The 19,955-nt window shown below is 41.5% G+C and overlaps 1 protein-coding gene across 5 annotated transcripts in view; it reads right to left on the reverse strand.

Annotated features, from left to right (window-relative positions):
- LOC127881858 (basement membrane-specific heparan sulfate proteoglycan core protein-like) overlaps positions 1 to 19,955 on the reverse strand; it is a 198,207-nt gene that overhangs the window by 67,007 nt on the left and 111,245 nt on the right. For all 5 annotated transcript variants that reach the window (XM_052430022.1, XM_052430024.1, XM_052430023.1 and 2 more), the window contains 15 exons: positions 14,871 to 14,995; positions 14,241 to 14,426; positions 14,010 to 14,105; positions 13,725 to 13,808; positions 13,366 to 13,517; positions 11,719 to 11,830; positions 10,329 to 10,442; positions 9,968 to 10,095; positions 9,582 to 9,730; positions 7,136 to 7,206; positions 6,758 to 6,898; positions 6,314 to 6,568; positions 5,948 to 6,031; positions 816 to 934; positions 301 to 526 (listed from right to left, as the gene is read on the reverse strand). In XM_052430022.1, coding sequence (XP_052285982.1) covers positions 301 to 526; positions 816 to 934; positions 5,948 to 6,031; positions 6,314 to 6,568; positions 6,758 to 6,898; positions 7,136 to 7,206; positions 9,582 to 9,730; positions 9,968 to 10,095; positions 10,329 to 10,442; positions 11,719 to 11,830; positions 13,366 to 13,517; positions 13,725 to 13,808; positions 14,010 to 14,105; positions 14,241 to 14,426; positions 14,871 to 14,995 — 2,042 coding nt within the window. The remainder of the gene's footprint in view (positions 1 to 300; positions 527 to 815; positions 935 to 5,947; positions 6,032 to 6,313; positions 6,569 to 6,757; positions 6,899 to 7,135; positions 7,207 to 9,581; positions 9,731 to 9,967; positions 10,096 to 10,328; positions 10,443 to 11,718; positions 11,831 to 13,365; positions 13,518 to 13,724; positions 13,809 to 14,009; positions 14,106 to 14,240; positions 14,427 to 14,870; positions 14,996 to 19,955) is intronic.

A 19,955-nucleotide genomic window follows, 5' to 3' on the forward strand; every position in this document is an offset into this window, starting at 1 on the left:
GATACAGACACAAACAATATATTGAAAGTAAACAAGTCTGGGTGAACTTAGATACAGACACAAAAAATACATAGAAAGAAAACTCTGGGCGAAACATGGAGCTGTTATTAAATACCCATTTAATGTCCTGTTGACAACTTCTATTAACATAAATAGAAAGTTCCCTCATATACGCCTTGAAAGATTTTAACATGCACATTGCTTTGTTTTGTGCTTCAATGGTCTTACTACTTATTCAAATCAAAAACGCGCGTCTTTACAATATTCTGTACAAGGTATGTATTATGGCTGTGTGCTAACCCTGCAAGTGCCATCGTCTGGGTTGCAGTCTGTAGAGTGTCCGTTACAGGTGCAGGGCACACAGAGCCCCAGGTAGATACCGCCCCCTGACCGGGTGTAGCCCACATCACAGTCCTCGCAGGAAAGCCCCTTGTAGCCCACAGGGCAGCGGCACTGCTCCACAGAGAATGCCCGCTCCTGCTGGGTCACTCGGTCCTCTGCTATGTCCAGAGATACATCGCGTAACCTGCAAACACACACATTTGTTTCAGATCACAATGAAATAATAACATATTGGTGATAATGTATATCTGGTTATTGGCACATTTTTAATAAGTTTCTCTAGACCTGATGTTTGTGTTGGTTGATTGTTCTTGTGTTCCTTGTCATTCTGTCAATTACATAATAATTTTAATAAGCATCAATGAAATATGATATTTCGAAACTTGTTTTTCAAATTCTGCCTCATATGTACATAATATGCATATATGTAAGCCATGTATATGTTGACTACATGCCCATGCAGGGATGCATACCCTGCCGGCTCCTGGCCCCTGTTGTAGCGTGCCTGGATAAGGATATACTTGAGGTCAGCTAGAGCCATCAGTAGGTGCTCTCTGGTCGCAGGCTGACCGTCCACTCGGAACCAGTTTTGCTGCAAACAAACATTCACATGTACATATGAGTATCATTAATACTTACAGTGTAATGCCCAAGACAAGAAACAGACCATACAAAAATAAAAACGGAAAAAACGACAAAACTACGGAAACAGAGTTGACGTTCTTGTACTCTGCACTTCCCCTTCAAAATCTCTTGCTGTCTATTACATTTTATTTGAATTCCTTCAATACTATCTGAATTATGTGCTGCACTAGCAGTGGGATGAACTGACAGACAGATGGAATTATGATGTAATCAATATATGCCTCTCTTCAGGGGCATAAAAACAATGCTAAAATTTGTAATTTACCAAAAATGGGTTAGTGCCAAAACATTTTCCAGTCCAATCATCATACCATTCTTATTGAAATTTCAACATATATGGAAAACCCACATGAAACAGTGATTTTTCAACAGCTTTTCAATGAAGCCCTTACACTTCTAGTCAGTCAGGTACCTATTGGTTAGCTCCATGAACAAAGACTGCAGCTAAATTTTGATCTAAGAAATATTTAAATAATAAAGTCTGAGATTTGTGTTCGGTTTCTTTGTTTGTGATAACCATTAATCCCAGCAGATTGGGAAGGTTTAAGGTGAATAAGTGAAATAGTTATATGTTATTATCCTAACTTTAAAAAGATGGAACAGTACCAAACAATGCAGTGCTATTAACAAGTCAACTGTATTTTAAGCTTTTTTTCAAAAAAGGTTCGTAGTATGAATTTGAAAATAAAATGAAAATATCTTAAATACATTCTGATCGAAACCAAATAATTTAAAAATCATGTTTAAGATAGGCGGGTTTTACAATCAACTTCTTACTTTGTTTCATTAATCAAGATTTAAATCTGCATTCAAATAATATATTTCAATTACTGGTATTAACAGTTGGAACTCAATAAGGAACATTAATTGAACTGAAAACTAATTCTTTAAAATAAAACTGCATTTACGTGTGTTAAACAAACCTTGACGGAAAATATGCACACATTTCTTTGCAATTTCTTTCAAATTTATGTTTAGATTGAATGCAATACTTCTATTTATCATGACATAATTCATATTTGATTACACACAAACACAAAATGATCGCCACACAGAGTAATTCATGCTATGAGGTACAAAACCTGTTGTAACATAGCCATAGATTATTGTGTTGGAACATGACCAGAACTGACTGCTTCTATAGATGACCAGAACTGACTGCTTGTATTCAGTCCATCTGGTGTATGTCTATATGCTCACTGACCAGAACTGACTGCTTGTATTCAGTCCATCAGGTGTATGTCTACATGCTCAATGACCAGAACTGACTGCTTGTATTCAGTCCATCTGGTGTCTGTCTACATGCTCACTGACCAGAACTGACTGCTTGTATTCAGTCCATCTGGTGTCTGTCTATATGCTCACTGACCAGAACTGACTGCTTGTATTCAGTCCATCTGGTGACTGCTTGTTTTCAGTCCATCTGGTGTATGTCTACATGCTCACTGACCAGAACTGACTGCTTGTATTCAGTACATCTGGTGACTGCTTGTATTCAGTCCATCTGGTGTCTGTCTACATGCTCACTGACCAGATCTGACTGCTTGTATTCAGTCCATCTGGTGTATGCCTACATGCTCACTGACCAGGACTGACTGCTTGTATTCAGTCCATCTGGTGTCTGTCTACATGCTCACTTACCAGAACTGACTGCTTGTATTCAGTCCATCTAGTGTATGTCTACATGCTCACTTACCAGAACTGACTGCTTGTATTCAGTCCATCTGGTGTCAGTCTTCATGCTCACTGACCAGAACTGACTGCTTGTATTCAGTCCATCTGGTGTATGTCTACATGCTCACTTACCAGAACTGACTGCTTGTATTCAGTCCATCTGGTGTCTGTCTACACGCTCACTGACCAGAACTGACTTCTTGTATTCAGTCCATAGGGTGTCTGTCTACATGCTCACTGACCAGAACTGACTGCTTGTATTCAGTCCATCTGGTGTCTGTCTACACGCTCACTGACCAGAACTGACTTCTTGTATTCAGTCCATAGGGTGTCTGTCTACATGCTCACTGTCCAGAACTGACTGCTTGTATTCGGTCCATCGGGTGTCTGTCAACATGCTCACTGACCAGAACTGACTGCTTGTTTTCAGTCCATCTGGTGACTGCTTGTTTTCAGTCCATCTGGTGTCTGTCTACACGCTCACTGACCAGAACTGACTGCTTGTATTCAGTCCATCTGGTGTCTGTCTACACGCTCACTGACCAGAACTGACTGCTTGTATTCAGTCCATAGGGTGTCTGTCTTCATGCTCACTGACCAGAACTGACTGCTTTTATTCAGTCCACCGTGTGTCTGTCTTCATGCTCATTGACCAGAACTGACTGCTTGTATTCAGTCCATAGGGTGTCTGTCTACATGCTCACTGTCCAGAACTGACTGCTTGTATTCAGTCCATCTGGTGTCTGTCTACATGATCACTGACCAAAACTGACTGCTTGTTTTCAGTCCATCTGGTGACTGCTTGTTTTCAGTCCATCTGGTGTCTGTCTACACGCTCACTGACCAGAACTGACTGCTTGTATTCAGTCCATCTGGTGTCTGTCTACACGCTCACTGACCAGAACTGACTGCTTGTATTAAGTCCATAGGGTGTCTGTCTACATGCTCACTGACCAGAACTGACTGCTTGTATTCAGTCCATCTGGTGTATGTCTTCATGATCACTGACCAAAACTGACTGCTTGAATTCAGTCAATCAGGTGTCTGTCTACATGCTCACTGACCAGAACTGACTGCTTGTATTCAGTCCATCTGGTGTCTGTCTACACGCTCACTGACCAGAACTGACTTCTTGTATTCAGTCCATAGGGTGTCTGTCTACATGCTCACTGTCCAGAACTGACTGCTTGTATTCAGTCCATCTGGTGTCTGTCTACATGATCACTGACCAAAACTGACTGCTTGTTTTCAGTCCATCTGGTGACTGCTTGTTTTCAGTCCATCTGGTGTCTGTCTACACGCTCACTGACCAGAACTGACTGCTTGTATTCAGTCCATCTGGTGTCTGTCTACACGCTCACTGACCAGAACTGACTGCTTGTATTAAGTCCATAGGGTGTCTGTCTACATGCTCACTGACCAGAACTGACTGCTTGTATTCAGTCCATCAGGTGTTTGTCAACATGCTCACTGACCAGAACTGACTGCTTGAATTCAGTCAATCAGGTGTCTGTCTACATGCTCACTGACCAGAACTGACTGCTTGTATACAGTCCATCAGGTATTTGTCTACATGCTCACTGACCAGAACTGACTGCTTGAATTCAGTCCATCAGGTGTCTGTCTACATGCTCACTGACCAGAACTGACTGCTTGTATACAGTCCATAAGGTATTTGTCTACATGCTCACTGACCAGAACGGACTGCTTGAATTCAGTCCATCAGGTGTCTGTCTACATGCTCACTGACCAGAACTGACTGCTTGAATTCAGTCCATCAGGTGTCTGTCTACATGCTCACTGACCAGAACTGACTGCTTGAATTCAGTCCATCAGGTGTCTGTCTACATGCTCACTGACCAGAACTGACTGCTTGAATTCAGTCCATCAGGTGTCTGTCTATATGCTCACTGACCAGAACTGCCTGCTTGAATTCAGTCCATCAGGTGTCTGTCTACATGCTCACTGACCAGAACTGACTGCTTGAATTCAGTCCATCAGGTGTCTGTCTATATGCTCACTGACCAGAACTGACTGCTTGTATTCAGTCCATCAGGTGTCTGTCTACATGCTCACTGACCAGAACTGACTGCTTGAATTCAGTCCATCAGGTATTTGTCTACATGCTCACTGACCAGAACTGACTGCTTGTATTCAGTCCATCAGGTGTCTGTCTTCATGCTCACTGACCAGAACTGACTGCTTGAATTCAGTCCATCAGGTGTCTGTCTACATGCTCACTGACCAGAACTGACTGCTTGTATACAGTCCATCAGGTATTTGTCTACATGCTCACTGACCAGAACTGACTGCTTGTATACAGTCCATCAGGTATTTGTCTACATGCTCACTGACCAGAACTGACTGCTTGTATACAGTCCATCAGGTGTCTGTCTACATGCTCACTGACCAGAACTGACTGCTTGAATTCAGTCCATCTGGTGTCTGTCTACATGCTCACTGACCAGAACTGACTGCTTGAATTCAGTCCATCAGGTGTCTGTCTACATGCTCACTGACCAGAACTGACTGCTTGAATTCAGTCCATCAGGTGTCTGTCTACATGCTCACTGACCAGAACTGACTGCTTGAATTCAGTCCATCTGGTGTCTGTCTACATGCTCACTGACCAGAACTGACTGCTTGAATTCAGTCCATCAGGTGTCTGTCTACATGCTCACTGACCAGAACTGACTGCTTGAATTCAGTCCATCAGGTGTCTGTCTACACGCTCACTGTCCAGAACTGACTGCTTGAATTCAGTCCATCAGGTGTATGTCTACATGCTCACTGACCAGGACTGACTGCTTGAATTCAGTCCATCTGGTGTCTGTTTACATGCTCACTGACCAGAACTGACTGCTTGAATTCAGTCCATCAGGTGTATGTCTACATGCTCACTGACCAGGACTGACTGCTTGAATTCAGTCCATCTGGTGTCTGTCTACATGCTCACTGACCAGAACTGACTGCTTGAATTCAGTCCATCAGGTGTATGTCTACATGCTCACTGACCAGGACTGACTGCTTGAATTCAGTCCATCTGGTGTCTGTCTACATGCTCACTGACCAGAACTGACTGCTTGAATTCAGTCCATCAGGTGTATGTCTACATGCTCACTGACCAGGACTGACTGCTTGAATTCAGTCCATATGGTGTCTGTCTACATGCTCACTGACCAGAACTGACTGCTTGAATTCAGTCCATCAGGTGTATGTCTACATGCTCACTGACCAGAACTGACTGCTTGAATTCAGTCCATCAGGTGTCTGTCTACATGCTCACCTCATACATCATGATGGCCACAGACACGGGTCTGCCTGGCTGCACATTCACTTGCCCACGATGTAGAAGGTCAATGTCGTTACCCTGGAACACACATGTGTTTATATTTAATTACTATAATGTTTCAAAATTATCTGTCTTGGACAGAGAACTTCAAGAAAATCCACTAACAAATTGAATGGGTTTACTCCACATTGAAGTTTAAATTTAAAAAAAAGGGAGCATTTGTACCTTATCATCTTGACACAATTTGAACAGTTCTTTAATTAAACTGTTCTTTTTATTTATTTATTTATAATTTAGTTTCTGCAATTAAATTATCAGTCTTGGGATTACAATGAGCAGTATTCAGAATGCTACACTCACTGATATCTTCACAATGGGATCTGAGGATGTAGAGCGGAAATTGAGGGTGAATCTAAGAGCTCCTCCATATGAGTGCACTTTATCTCCCAGGAAGACAGGGGGAAGAGACCAGAACAGGGTCTCGTTGTCTGCCTGGCCCCTGTATGTGAGCTCTCTGGTGTTCCTGTCCACAGCCACCTGCTGGTTAGCCAGAGGTACAGCCAACATGTCAGCTATCTGCACCCCTGACGAGTCTCGGCTGAACGATACACTGACCTGGAAAATCAGCCATGCTCTATAAAACATCTGACAGTGATAAAAATTGTTCTCTATTTCCAACGACTTCTTTAAAGATTTTATTTAAACAACAAATATAATTTACTTCAATAGAATAGCACATCTATATTATATGTCTATTGAAATGTTATTTGTGAGTGGCACTACCAAATGTTCCATATGACTGACCTGTGCGCGGTTCCATGATGTGCTCTGACAGTCCTCTGACACACCCATACAGAAGCACTTGACACAGCCCAGCTCATAGCTGGAGCTCAGGTAGAACGAGTTTGGCTTACACCTGTCACACAGCACTCCATCTACATTTTTCTGAAGAAAAAACAACAATCATTGAGTCTATAATAATGTAAATCAAGGTATATCATTGGCAGAAATAATTGCTTGAAGCCTTTTTTTGCATAACTTTAAATTGTGTATTGTAATATCTTAATACCAGCTTTTTGACATTCACTTACAGAAAGAAAAAGATATATTTTAATGTTTACACATAGACTGAAAGTGCAGGTTGTGTTTTGATTGTTCTGCAGATGGCAGTTCCATTCATACCTTGCATATACAGTTGCCAGTGAGAGGGTTTGGTTGGCTGGATACACTGCCTCGAAGGTCACACACACCCTCTGTAACAATATACTTGAACATTAAAGTCAAACATAGTCACTTTCATACAACACTCAATATATTATTGAAGAAAAGAAAGCAATCAAATAGTGTCCATTATCTCAATTGCCAAAATGGGATGATCTATTGGGTCTACAGTACACTTGAGGGTAATTAAGTGTGTCTACTGTCCATATGAGGGCATGATATTGTGCATACAGCCCTTGTGAGAGTGAGTTATTTTGCCAACAGCCCATGTGAGAGTGAGTTATTGTGCCTATAGCCCACATCAGAGTGAGTTATTGTGCAAACAGCCCATGTGAGAGTGAGTTATTATGCCAACAGCCCAAGTGAGAGTGAGTTATTGTGCCAACAAGCTATGTGAGAGTGAGTTATTGTGCCAACAGCCCATGTGAGAGTGAGTTATTGTGCCAACAGCCCATGTGAGAGTGAGTTATTGTGCCAACAGCCCATGTGAGAGTGAGTTATTGTGCCAACAGCCCATGTGAGAGTGAGTTATTGTGCCAACAGCCCATGTGAGAGTGAGTTATTGTGCCTATAGCCCACATGAGAGTGAGTTATTGTGCCAACAGCCCATGTGAGAGTGCGTTATTATGCCAACAGCCCACATAAGAGTGAGCTATTGTGCCAACAGCCCATGTGAGAGTGAGTTATTGTGCCAAAAGCCCATGTGATAGTGAGTTATTGTGCCAACAGCCCATGTGAGAGTGAGTTACCGTATTGTGCCTATAGCCCACATGAGAGTGAGTTATTGTGCCAACAGCCCATGTGAGATTGCGTTATTATGCCAACAGCCCACATAAGAGTGAGCTATTGTGCCAACAGCCCATGTGATAGTGAGTTATTGTGCCAACAGCCCATGTGAGAGTGAGTTATTGTGCCTATAACCCACATGAGAGTGATTTATTGTGCCTATAGCCCACATGAGAGTGAGTTATTGTGCCAACAGCCCACATGAGAGTGAGTTATTGTGCCAACAGCCCATGTGAGAGTGAGTTATTGTGCCAACAGCCCACGCGTGAGTGAGTTATTGTGCCAACAGCCCATGTGAGAGTGCGTTATTATGCCAACAGCCCACATAAGAGTGAGCTATTGTGCCAACAGCCCATGTGATAGTGAGTTATTGTGCCAACAGCCCATGTGAGAGTGAGTTATTGTGCCTATAACCCACATGAGAGTGATTTATTGTGCCTATAGCCCACATGAGAGTGAGTTATTGTGCCAACAGCCCATGTGCGAGTGAGTTATTGTGCCAACAGCCCATGTGAGAGTGAGTTATTGTGCCAACAGCCCACGCGTGAGTGAGTTATTGTGCCAACAGCCCATGTGAGAGTGAGTTATTGTGCCAACAGCCCATGTGAGAGTGAGTTATTGTGCCTATAGCCCACATCAGAGTGAGTTATTGTGCCAACAGCCCACATGAGACAGAGAGTGAGTTATTGTGCATGTGAGAGTGAGTTATTGTGCCTATAGCCCACATGAGAGTGAGTTATTGTGCCAAAAGCCCATGTGAGAGTGAGTTATTGTGCCAACAGCCCATGTGAGAGTGAGTTATTGTGCCAACAGCCCATGTGAGAGTGAGGTATTGTGCCAACAGCTCATGTGATAGTGAGTTAGTGTGCCAACAGCCCATGTGCGAGTGAGTTATTGTGCCAACAGCCCACATGAGAGTGAGTTATTGTGCCAACAGCCCACATGAGAGTGAGTTATTGTGCCAACAACCCATGTGAGAGTGAGTTATTGTGCCAACAGCGCATGTGAGAGTGAGTTATTGTGCCAACAGCCCATGTGAGAGTGAGTTATTGTGCCTATAACCCACATGAGAGTGATTTATTGTGCCTATAGCCCACATGAGAGTGAGTTATTGTGCCAACAGCCCATGTGAGATTGAGTTATTGTGCCAACAACCCATGTGAGAGTGAGTTATTGTGCCTATAGCCCACATGAGAGTGATTTATTGTGCCTATAGCCCACATGAGAGTGAGTTATTGTGCCAACAGCCCATGTGAGGATGAGTTATTGTGCCTATAGCCCACATGAGAGTGAGTTATTGTATTAACAGCCCATGTGAGAGTGAGTTATTGTGCCTATAGCCCACATGAGAGTGAGTTATTGTGCCAACAGCCCATGTGAGGATGAGTTATTAAGCCAACAGCCCATGTGAGGGTAATTGTGTATACAGCCAATGTGTGGGTGAGTTATTGTGTATACAGCCCATGCAATAGTAAGTTATTGTGCTTAAATACCACATGAGAAAACATGTTGTTAATTGTTATAACAACAATTTGTTTTGATTAACAAGTCAAATTGGTCTGGTTCATGGTTTTTATGTGTCTATTTAATGGGAAGCCTATGTCTCTTAATATTACTATACCTTGCTTCTTCTTGCATGTGCTTCCAGGGGTCAGTGGGTTGCCAATATAGTCCCGGGAGCAGACCTCACAGCGCCGACCCTCGTAGCCAACAGGGCAGCCAGCACATGTCACCTGTCTGTCAGTGTCCAGGTAACACGTACGGCTGAACCTGCATAGCAATACAGCATTTAATAGAGAATGCAGACATGAAGGACATTGCAAATAAAAGGTTAGTGATGCAGACATAAAATAAAGATGTTTGAATATAATTATAATAATAGTATCAAACACATTGATGATACATATATACCAGTTGGCTATGTGAATTAGTGTGCAGACATTCTGATTGGGTGCCTCTGTTACATGATACCAGTTGACCAGTGATTTACAATGCAGACAGACATACTGATTGGGTGCCTCTGTAAGTGGACAAGGGCAAGGCTTGCAATCATCAGGGGTCCCAGTTCTGGCATCACCATAGTAACCATCCTGGCACAGCTGGCAGTTGGGACCCTGCGTGTTGTGTCTGCAGTTCTACAATACCATTGACCTGTATCACTATCCACAATATCAGGTATAATTGCATTTTTTGTATTATTTGCTTTACTTTTAATCGCAATACTTTAACTGCATTTACAAAGTATCTGAAGCAAAAATTCTACAGTAAAGCAAAATTAACATGTAATGTTTAACAATTCATGCAGCTCTACACATGCATGTTTGAAAGTCCAATGCCCACAACAAATTGGGTATGGTCAATGACTCACAAGGCATTGTCCAGTGTAGGGATCACAATCATTAGAGTGACCATTGCAGTTGCACGCCACGCATTGACCGAGGTAGGGGCCGCTCTTAACACGGGTGAACCCATCAGCACAGGTCTGAAAAATGCATGGGCACAGTTTAGATTATTATTAAGTTGCTGCTATTAACACACTGAATGTCAAATATGAATGAAATTAACAACTATATGGAAAATATATAATTAACAATATGCATAATTTGGTAAATAAGGCCACAAAAATAAAAAAAGGTAAGTGTTGAGTAAGGTGTGATTAGTACAGTACCTCACAGTAGAGGCCTGTGTACCCCTGAATGTTTATTTAAGGTCTGTACATACCATACAGGAGAGGCCTGTGTACCCCAATGTGGTTTGTTCAGACAGATGAGGCCTGTATAGCCTGTTGGATCCCGAGTACAGTACCTGACACGAGAGGCCTGTATACCCAATGGGACCCAGTGTACATACCATACAGGAGAGGCCAGTATACCCCTAGGTACCCTAATGGGGTTTTTCAGACAGATGAGGCCAGTACAGTACCTGACAGGAGTGGCCTGTGTACCCCGTGGGACACCCTGTACATACCATACAGGAGAGGCCAGTGTACCCTGTGGGAGCCTCTGTACATACCATACAGGAGAGGCCAGTGTACAAACCTGATAGGAGCAGCCTGTGTACCCTATGGGAACCTCTGTACATACCATACAGGAGCGGCCAGTGTACCCTGTGAGACCCTCTGTACATATTATACAGGAGCGGCCAGTGTACCTCATGGGAGCCACTGTACATACCTGACAGGAGAGGCCAGTGTTCCTCATGGGAGCAACTGTACATACCTGACAGGAGAGGCCAGTGTACCTCATGGGAGCCACTGTACATACCTGACAGTAGAGGTCAGTGTACCTCATGGGGGCCAGTGTACATACCTGACAGGAGAGGCCAGTGTACCTCATGGGAGCCAGTGTACATACCTGACAGGAGCGGCCAGTGAACCTCATGGGGGCCAGTGTACATACCATACAGGAGAGGCCAGTGTACCTCATGGGAGCCAGTGTACATACCTGACAGTAGAGGCCAGTGTACCTCATGGGAGCCAGTGTACATACCTGACAGGAGAGGCCAGTGTACCTCATGGGAGCCAGTGTACATACCTGACAGGAGATGCCAGTGTACCTCATGGGAGCCAGTGTACATACCTGACAGGAGAGGCCAGTGTACCTCATGGGGGCCAGTGTACATACCTGACAGGCCTGTGCACCCGTGGGACCCCCTGTACATACTGGACATGACAGTCCACTGTAGCCTGTGGGGCAGTATAAAATACCTGACAAGACAGTCCTGTGTAGCTGTGTAGCCCATGGGGCAGTGTACAATACCTGACAGGACAGTCCGGTGTATCCTGTGGGGCAGGTGCACTCTTCAACCAGGTAGGCCTGGCCCAGCTCCGTGGGATACTTCACTGCAGTCGTCAGGGAAACACCTCCAATCCTGAATAAAAAAAACACATGGCACATAGAAACCACATGGTTCATAGAAACCACATGGCACATAGAAACCACATGGCTCATAGAAACCACATGGCTCATAGAAACCACATGGCACATAGAAACCACATTGCTCATAGAAACCACATGGCTCATAGAAACCACATGGCTCATAGAAACCACATGGTTCATAGAAACCACATGGCACATAGAAACCACATGGCTCATAGAAACCACATGGTTCATAGAAACCACATGGCACATAGAAACCACATGGCACATAGAAACCACATGGCTCATAGAAACCACATGGCACATAGAAACCACATGGCACATAGAAACCACATGGCTCATAGAAACCACATGGCACATAGAAACCACATGGCTCATAGAAACCATATGACACATAGAAACCACATGACACATAGAAACCACATGGCACATAGAAACCACATGACACATAGAAACCACATGGCACATAGAAACCGCATGGCTCATAGAAACCACATGGCACATAGAAACCACATGGCTCATAGAAACCACATGGCACATAGAAACCATATGACACATAGAAACCGCATGGCTCAAAGAAACCACATGGCTAAAAAACATGCATGGCTCATTGAAACCACATGGCCCATAGAAACAACATGACTCATAGAAACCACATGACTCAAAGAATCCAAATGGTAAACAAAAACCACATGGCTCAAAGAAACCACATGACTCATTGAAACCACATGGCACCAGAAACCACATGGCTAAAAAAAAACACATGGCTCATAGAAACCACATGGCACCAGAAACCATATGGCTCATAGAAACTACATGGCTCATAGAAACCACATGGTACATAGAAACCACGTGGCTCATAGAATCCACATGGCACATAGAAATCACATGGCTCGTAGAAACCACATGGCACATAGTAACCACATGGTACATAGAAAAAACATGGCACATGGCACATAGAAACCACTTGGCACATAGAAACTGCATGGCAAATAGAAACCACATGGCACATAGAAACCACATGGCTCATATAACCACATGGCACATAGAAACCACATGGCACATAGAAACCACATGGCACATTGAAACCACTTGGCACATAGAAACTGCATGGCAAATAGAAACCACATGGCACATAGAAACCACATGGCTCATATAACCACATGGCACATAGAAACCACATGGCACATAAAAACCACATGGCACATAGAACACACATGGTTTAAAAAACAAATGGCTCATAAAAACCACATTGCACATAGAAACAACATGGCACATAGAACACACATGGCTAAAAAAACAAATGGCCCATAGAAACAACATGGCACATAGAAACCACATGACTCATAGAAACCACATGATTTTTCTGTGCATTAAGACTTTTGTAAAACTAGACTTTAATCAGCTCCAGTATACACAAATCATATAAACAGACTTAAGATTTGTGAATCTGTTTAAGTCAAGCTGCATAAGAAAACCATGGTCAATTGAACCCTATATTTCTGTAGGCAAGAGTGTTGTACGCACCTGCTAGTGGTCTGTTGCCTGTCATATTTGCCCCGTATGAGAATGTACTCAACATCTGCCAGCGCCATCATGAGGTCAGCGCGGTCAGCGTACTGGGAGTCTACAGGTGTGTCACCTCGCCGCTCTGTCTTGTCTGACCTCTCCCACACGCCCTGCAACACACAAAACAATACATACATGCAGCACACAAACAGATTATATAGATGTTTGCATATTCAAAATGTGGGTGTGTAAGTCTGTCTGTCTCTCTGTCTGTCTGTCTGTCTGTCTGTAAGTTTATTTGTTTGCATTTTTGTTTGTGCGTACGTACGTACGTACGTATGTATGTATGTATTTACGTAAGCTTCCAATGAACTCACCTCAATGAGTTGTACAGATATGGAAGTCTGAACACCTGGCTTTGGTACAGTCTTGGCTCTGTGGAACAGTGTGATTCCATTACCCTGGTAACAAAGAATGCAATCTGCAGTGCACATAATACACATATCTATGAAAACCAATAGTTATTCAATACAACCAAATAGATTCAAAATAATGTTCTTATGAACTTAAGGCTATAAGGTTACAATACACAGTCACAATGACCAGTCAGTCAGGTGACAGTAACAGTAGACTTCTGAAACATGTGTCCAGGAGGGCCCTACCTTGAGGACAACGTCCACATCACTGATTCTTAATTCCTCTCTGCCCCCGATCTCATAGAAGATTGTGTACTTCAACTCACCCCCATAGCTTGTCAACTGGAAAACATCAAAAGCAGTGCTAGAAAAAGTCTAAAATAAATAAGATTGATATGTAGGAAATACCGTAAATATTATCAATGAATAACAACAACTAGGATATAGAATCTGATCAATGTAAGAAGTGAACCTTACCCTGTCACCCAGGAACTCTCTGGGTAGTTTCCAGTAATACCTGCCAGCAGGCAGGTTGCGTGAGATGTCCAGTACCTCGTGTTCTCCAGTATTCACACGGTAGTTAACCAGCGTGGCGTCTATGGGGTCTGTCCTGCCACCAGCCACATCCTCCTTCACGAACTGCAGCCTGTTGACCAGGGAAATCTACAACATATACAATACATAACTGATGACTATCATTGAAACTGTTCACCTTCATTTTGGACATGTACTAATAAGTATGAACATAAAGATGTAAATTATTTTACTAGACTAGATTAGAGACTAGATTATAATGTACTGTAAGTAGTGTTGTTACCCTGGAGACTTGATTTTACTGTACTGTAAGTAGTGTGGTTACCCTGGAGACTAGATTCTAGAGTTATTTAATTAGTGTGTTACCCTGGAGACTAGACTCTACTGTTCTGTTAGTACCTTGGTTACCCTGGAGACTAGTTTCTACTGTTCTGTTAGTACCTTGGTTACCCTGGAGACTAGATTCTACTGTACTGTTAGTAGTGTGGTTACCCTGGAGTTGAGTCTAGAATAATGTTGTTAGTGTGTTACCCTGGAGACTAGACTCTACTGTACTTAAAGCAGAGTGGTTACCCTCGATACGTTGAGCTCACTACTGAAGCACTGGATGGTGTGTCCAAAGCAGAAACAGCGAAGACATTGCTCGGATCTATCGGCAATCGAGTTGAAAAATGGTGGACTGCAACTACCAGGTACACCTGCAAAATATCAACATACAAAATAACAATGTGTATAGAAAAAAGTCTTGGCAAGGATCTTACCTGCAACCTATATGGGCTAGTTAAACCAAGAGATTTCTGTCTTGCTTCCCTTCAAAATCGCGCTCAGTAAATATCTGCATTTCCTTATTAATTACAGCAACAGCAACATTGTTCTTCAGATACATACCTTTATTTGAAGAAAGACCAATTCCTACTTTCAAACCTTATATTTGTTCCTACCTGTACATAAAAAACCTGCTTAAATCTACCAATGCAATATAAAAGAACACTTGATCCTATCATTAGATTAGAACCATATGATTACCTACAACACCAGCATCCTCCCTTTTGTGTCTGGCAATAGTATGATGATCCATTCTGGAATACTGTCCTGAAAGGGCTACTGGTTTTCTGTACAATTTATATGGAGCTGAAAACTCATCACTGTTTTCAGCACCTTCCATGTACCTTTTCCTACTAGCAAAGAACACTTCTTGTACAGTCAAATCCTGGTTGTTTCCCATCCCAGGCAGAGTGACCTCAGTTCCAGTAATAATTCCATCAGCACCACTGTACAATAGCTCCCTGTATGCATCCTGTTCATCTTGCTGGAACCCTGACAATGTGTTAGCATTATTAGCTGTCAGCTCACTATGCACAGGTACCTTGATAATGAATGTATCTGAACCAACTGTTCCCTTTAGAACAACACTGCCATCTACTCGCATGGCTTCATATCTAATATTGCAGCTGCCTCCTATATCAATCTCCAGGTTCTCATTGAGTCCAAGATGAAATGTTCTGGAAGGGGAATGGACGTCAGTTGCATCAGAGTACTCCTTGTTCAAGTCCTGCTTGCTCAGGTCTCCCCTTCTCATTTCCAGAAGTGACTCTGTACTTTCAAGTGTAGTCTCAACTACATCATTGCTTTCTAAATATAACTTCTTATCAACATCATCTTTTGTTGATGTAGATGCTCTATAATTCTGCTTGTCAATTTTCGTCACAGCAGGTGTGGCACTATATACTTCATCCGGAAAAATATCAGCTCTGTGAGAACAATAGATGACAGTGCCTTCTTTATCCAAGTAAGATGATAAATGGCCTTTTTGACAGCTTTTCTCAAAATCCATTTCAATTACTCGCACACTTGGCTTAGTGCTGTTCATATTGATGTCATTAACAGCCACACTTGTTGGCTCCAGCTGGCCAAGTTTCAGAATATCAAAATCACTGTGGATGACTGAGTGTTCCAGACCTCCAAGATGAATGAAGACTCTGTCGTTAGCACCAGTCTCCTCATCATACTGCTCTTGTCTCATGGACTGTCTCACATACACCTGACTTGACTTTGTCTCTAGGACTTGGATATTTAAAACATTTATATTGTTATCAGGACATCTGAATTTCAACAGCCTATCTTCTGCCTTGATATCATAAATACTTTTACAGTTTTCCGGAAATCCTAACTCTACATCAGTCTTCGATGAATTTGTATTTACAAATTCAGCATTTCCAACCAAAAATAATCTTTCAATAATAATATCAGACCTATTAAGTTGCTTATGGAGTTTTGCAGTTGAAACATTATCTACTGGTAATTTAAACATATTGCTTTCTTCTGCTTCCTGTATGATACCAACATTTATCATTGTTGTAGACACACCATCCACAGGTTGTGTAGTGTATAAAGGCAGTTCAGTGGTTGTTGAAGACCTCTCATAGTCTGCATATTGGGTATCAACAACTATTTCAGCTGTTATTTGTTTATTGGAAAGAAAGTCTGACTTTTGTTTGGTCAAAACTAAATTTCTGTCTGATTGAAATTGTTCAAGAAAAGTTTGACTAGCTGCTGTTGTTGTTGCAATATCTGAGGAATTGTAATCTTTATTTAATTTATTGAAAATGGGTATTTCATGAATATTGTGTTCATCTGCTCTATGATTTTCTGTTGCAGGGGAATAACCATTTATTACTAGTTGTTCTTCATTCCCAATGTTAGGAAAATTGTTGTTTATTGTTGCCTTTTCACATTCAATACGTGATCCTTCAATGTTCATATTTAAGTTACTTTCACATTGCACTGTGAACCCTATTTCAACCACAGTTTTTCTTGTTTCATCTCCTGAACCACTTATTTGTATTGTCTTCTTGTCCTTTTTGTTAATTTGTTGACTGATATTTTTAACAATATCAACATGCTGTCTTCTGTTGAATGCCTCAGGTACATGGGAGCCAATGTGAAGAAGGATGTCCTCACTATGCTGTTCTGCAGATATCCGGTCATGTTGATATGTGCTTATATAGGCATCTGTGTCATCTGTCCCAATATAGCTGATTTGGACAGGTGTACCACTATTGCCACAGTATATTTCCATCATGTTTCCAATGATTGCAACATTCTGACTTTCATTAACATGACAATACTCATTAGCAAATCTTATATGCACATCATTTCTTTCATCAATATAAACATGACCTGCTTGTTTTATTAAAAACATATCATATTTATTATTATCTTGCCCATTTTTTGAGCTAGGAACATGAAAATCATTTGGTTCAACTTTGTCAAATTCTTCTTTCTGATCAACTGCAACAGCAGTTGTGTCCATAACAGTATGTGAACCTTCTGCTGATTGAGAAATTGGTCCTAGTTTCCATTTGATAGTAATGCTTGTTGTACTTTCAGCTTCTCTAAGCTGTTTCAATGTTTGAGTTTCTTCTACAGGTGGAATGGTTTGAACATGTGTTTCAACCATTCCACACTGAATCGTAATTTTTCCTGAAGATGTGGATGCGTGAAGCCTATGTTCACATTGTTGTCTTATACCAAACATAAAGCCCAGCTGTTCATCAGATGTTAAATGTACCGTTTCTAAAACAATAGGAACTTGCGTTGAAATTTCACTTTGGGAATAAAATGTGTAAATGTCTGTTTTGTTTTTATTGACATGTTGTGGTATTTCCCCAACATACAGGGTAATGTTCCTCTGTTTACCTGGAGACTTTAAAACAACTTCAATGTTATGGTCAGTCTGCACAGCCTCCAGATGTGTTGGGCTGCCACCAACAAATGAAATGTCAACTGTGGAATTTCCACACATACAAGATAGAGAAGAACCATTGAAAGTGATATCAACACTTTTATCATAACCTCTACACAATACTATATTTACAAATTGTTCACGTTCATTATGAACACTAACACTTTCTGACCCAACAACCTGAACAATATCTCCAAAGATTGGTACCAATGTTTCAATTTCATCATATTTCTTCAATACTGAAGCCATGTCATCTCTCTCAGGGTATTTAAGCAGCACAATATTATCAGTCAGAAGTGGAGCATGGACTTCTGCTATAATGTGAATACCATTGTTTTCATTACTGGACATTGAATTACCATGAATTACATTTTCTCTTTCTGTTTCATTCAAATAATTAAATGGTTTGTAATGCATGTCCAAGTTTCCACTTTTAGGATAGCCACAAACAATTGTAACTGCATTATCTTTTCTTATAGAATATATATTATCTGCACATTGCCTATTTATGCCTAAGATAAGAGAAAGATGTCTCAGTTGACGAGATCCTGAACTTTTAACAACCGTATCTTTTAGTGAGAGAGTGCTTCTGTCATTTAACCAAAAAGTTTTAATTGCAATTTTATTGATATTATCAGGTATTTTACCAACAAATATTGTCAAATAATTTTCTGGAAGACTGTTAGACAGTTCTGTTCCAGCTTCTAACCAAGTGTCAGTCTCAATAATCTGAAAGGCAGCTGGTCCATTCCCGATGTATGTAATGTTCACTGTCACAGTGTCACACTGTAGACTCAATGTGGGAGCCTTCACAATAACCTCCATACTTCTTTCACAGATGTCATCAAGTCCTACATGAATGATCTTCTCTTTATTGTTTGTTACATCAACTTTTGTTGATCCAAGGATTTCTATAATATTACCATCAATACTTTTTAAATCTGTATTAAGAATACTTTCCACCATTTCATTTTCTACTATTGGAATATTCTTTGATAAATCAAAGTCTGTTATTTTCATCTTGTTTAAAACGTTTTCCAAAACAATTTTTGGGCCATCAAATTTTTGTGGATAAACAAAATGATCCAAAATCCCCCACTGTTCATGGGCATGTTGTTCATGATGAGGAATCCATTCAGGTGGCATGTCACCCCTTGGTCTGCTTCCAATGTCTGAGTGTGCTTGAAGAGCTACCTGTACAGAAGAATGACCTTCATCTATTTTCTTATTATGTCCAAGATGACCAGGCAAATATTGTGCAGAAGCTGCATCAATATCAGAGTGAGCATTCAAAACATCATCATCTTTTATTGTACTACTGGACTTTTTGATAGTATTTGATAACTTATTTCTCTTCTTAATGGGGACTGAGCCCATCATAAAAACAGGTTCTGTTGCTTTTTTAATCTGGACAAAATTTCTAAAAATATCATTATCTCCAGTTTTCCACATATAATTATCTGACTCATTGTGATTTTCACATTTCAATAGCTTTTTCTCAAGCCTGTTTCCTAAAACTAAATGACCATCACACTGACGACTCAAACCAAGGTGTATGATTTGTTTCTCTGTTTCAAACTTGTTCCTCTGCCTGCCTCCTATTTCAATCTTTCTGCGCAGCATGTTTGACATCCCAGTTGTGACTCCATGTATGACCTGCCTGTGTCTGACCTCCTCCTCCCCCATATCTGGCAACCCTCCCACATGAACTACTATCATATCATGCTCAGGCTCTGGCAATGTATACCCACGTATGTCAACCAGAACTATGCGCCTAACTAACTCTATATCAATGTTCTCTTCTCCAGCATAAGATAGGTCAACAGTATTTCCTTGTGGACATTTGCTGTAGAGTGTTGATCCAACCATGGTAAGCTGGAGGTCAGTGCTGCACTGTGTTGCCATGCCAACAG

This window comes from Dreissena polymorpha, chromosome 5, assembly GCF_020536995.1.
Source record: "Dreissena polymorpha isolate Duluth1 chromosome 5, UMN_Dpol_1.0, whole genome shotgun sequence".
Classification (NCBI taxonomy): Eukaryota; Metazoa; Mollusca; class Bivalvia; order Myida; family Dreissenidae; genus Dreissena; species Dreissena polymorpha.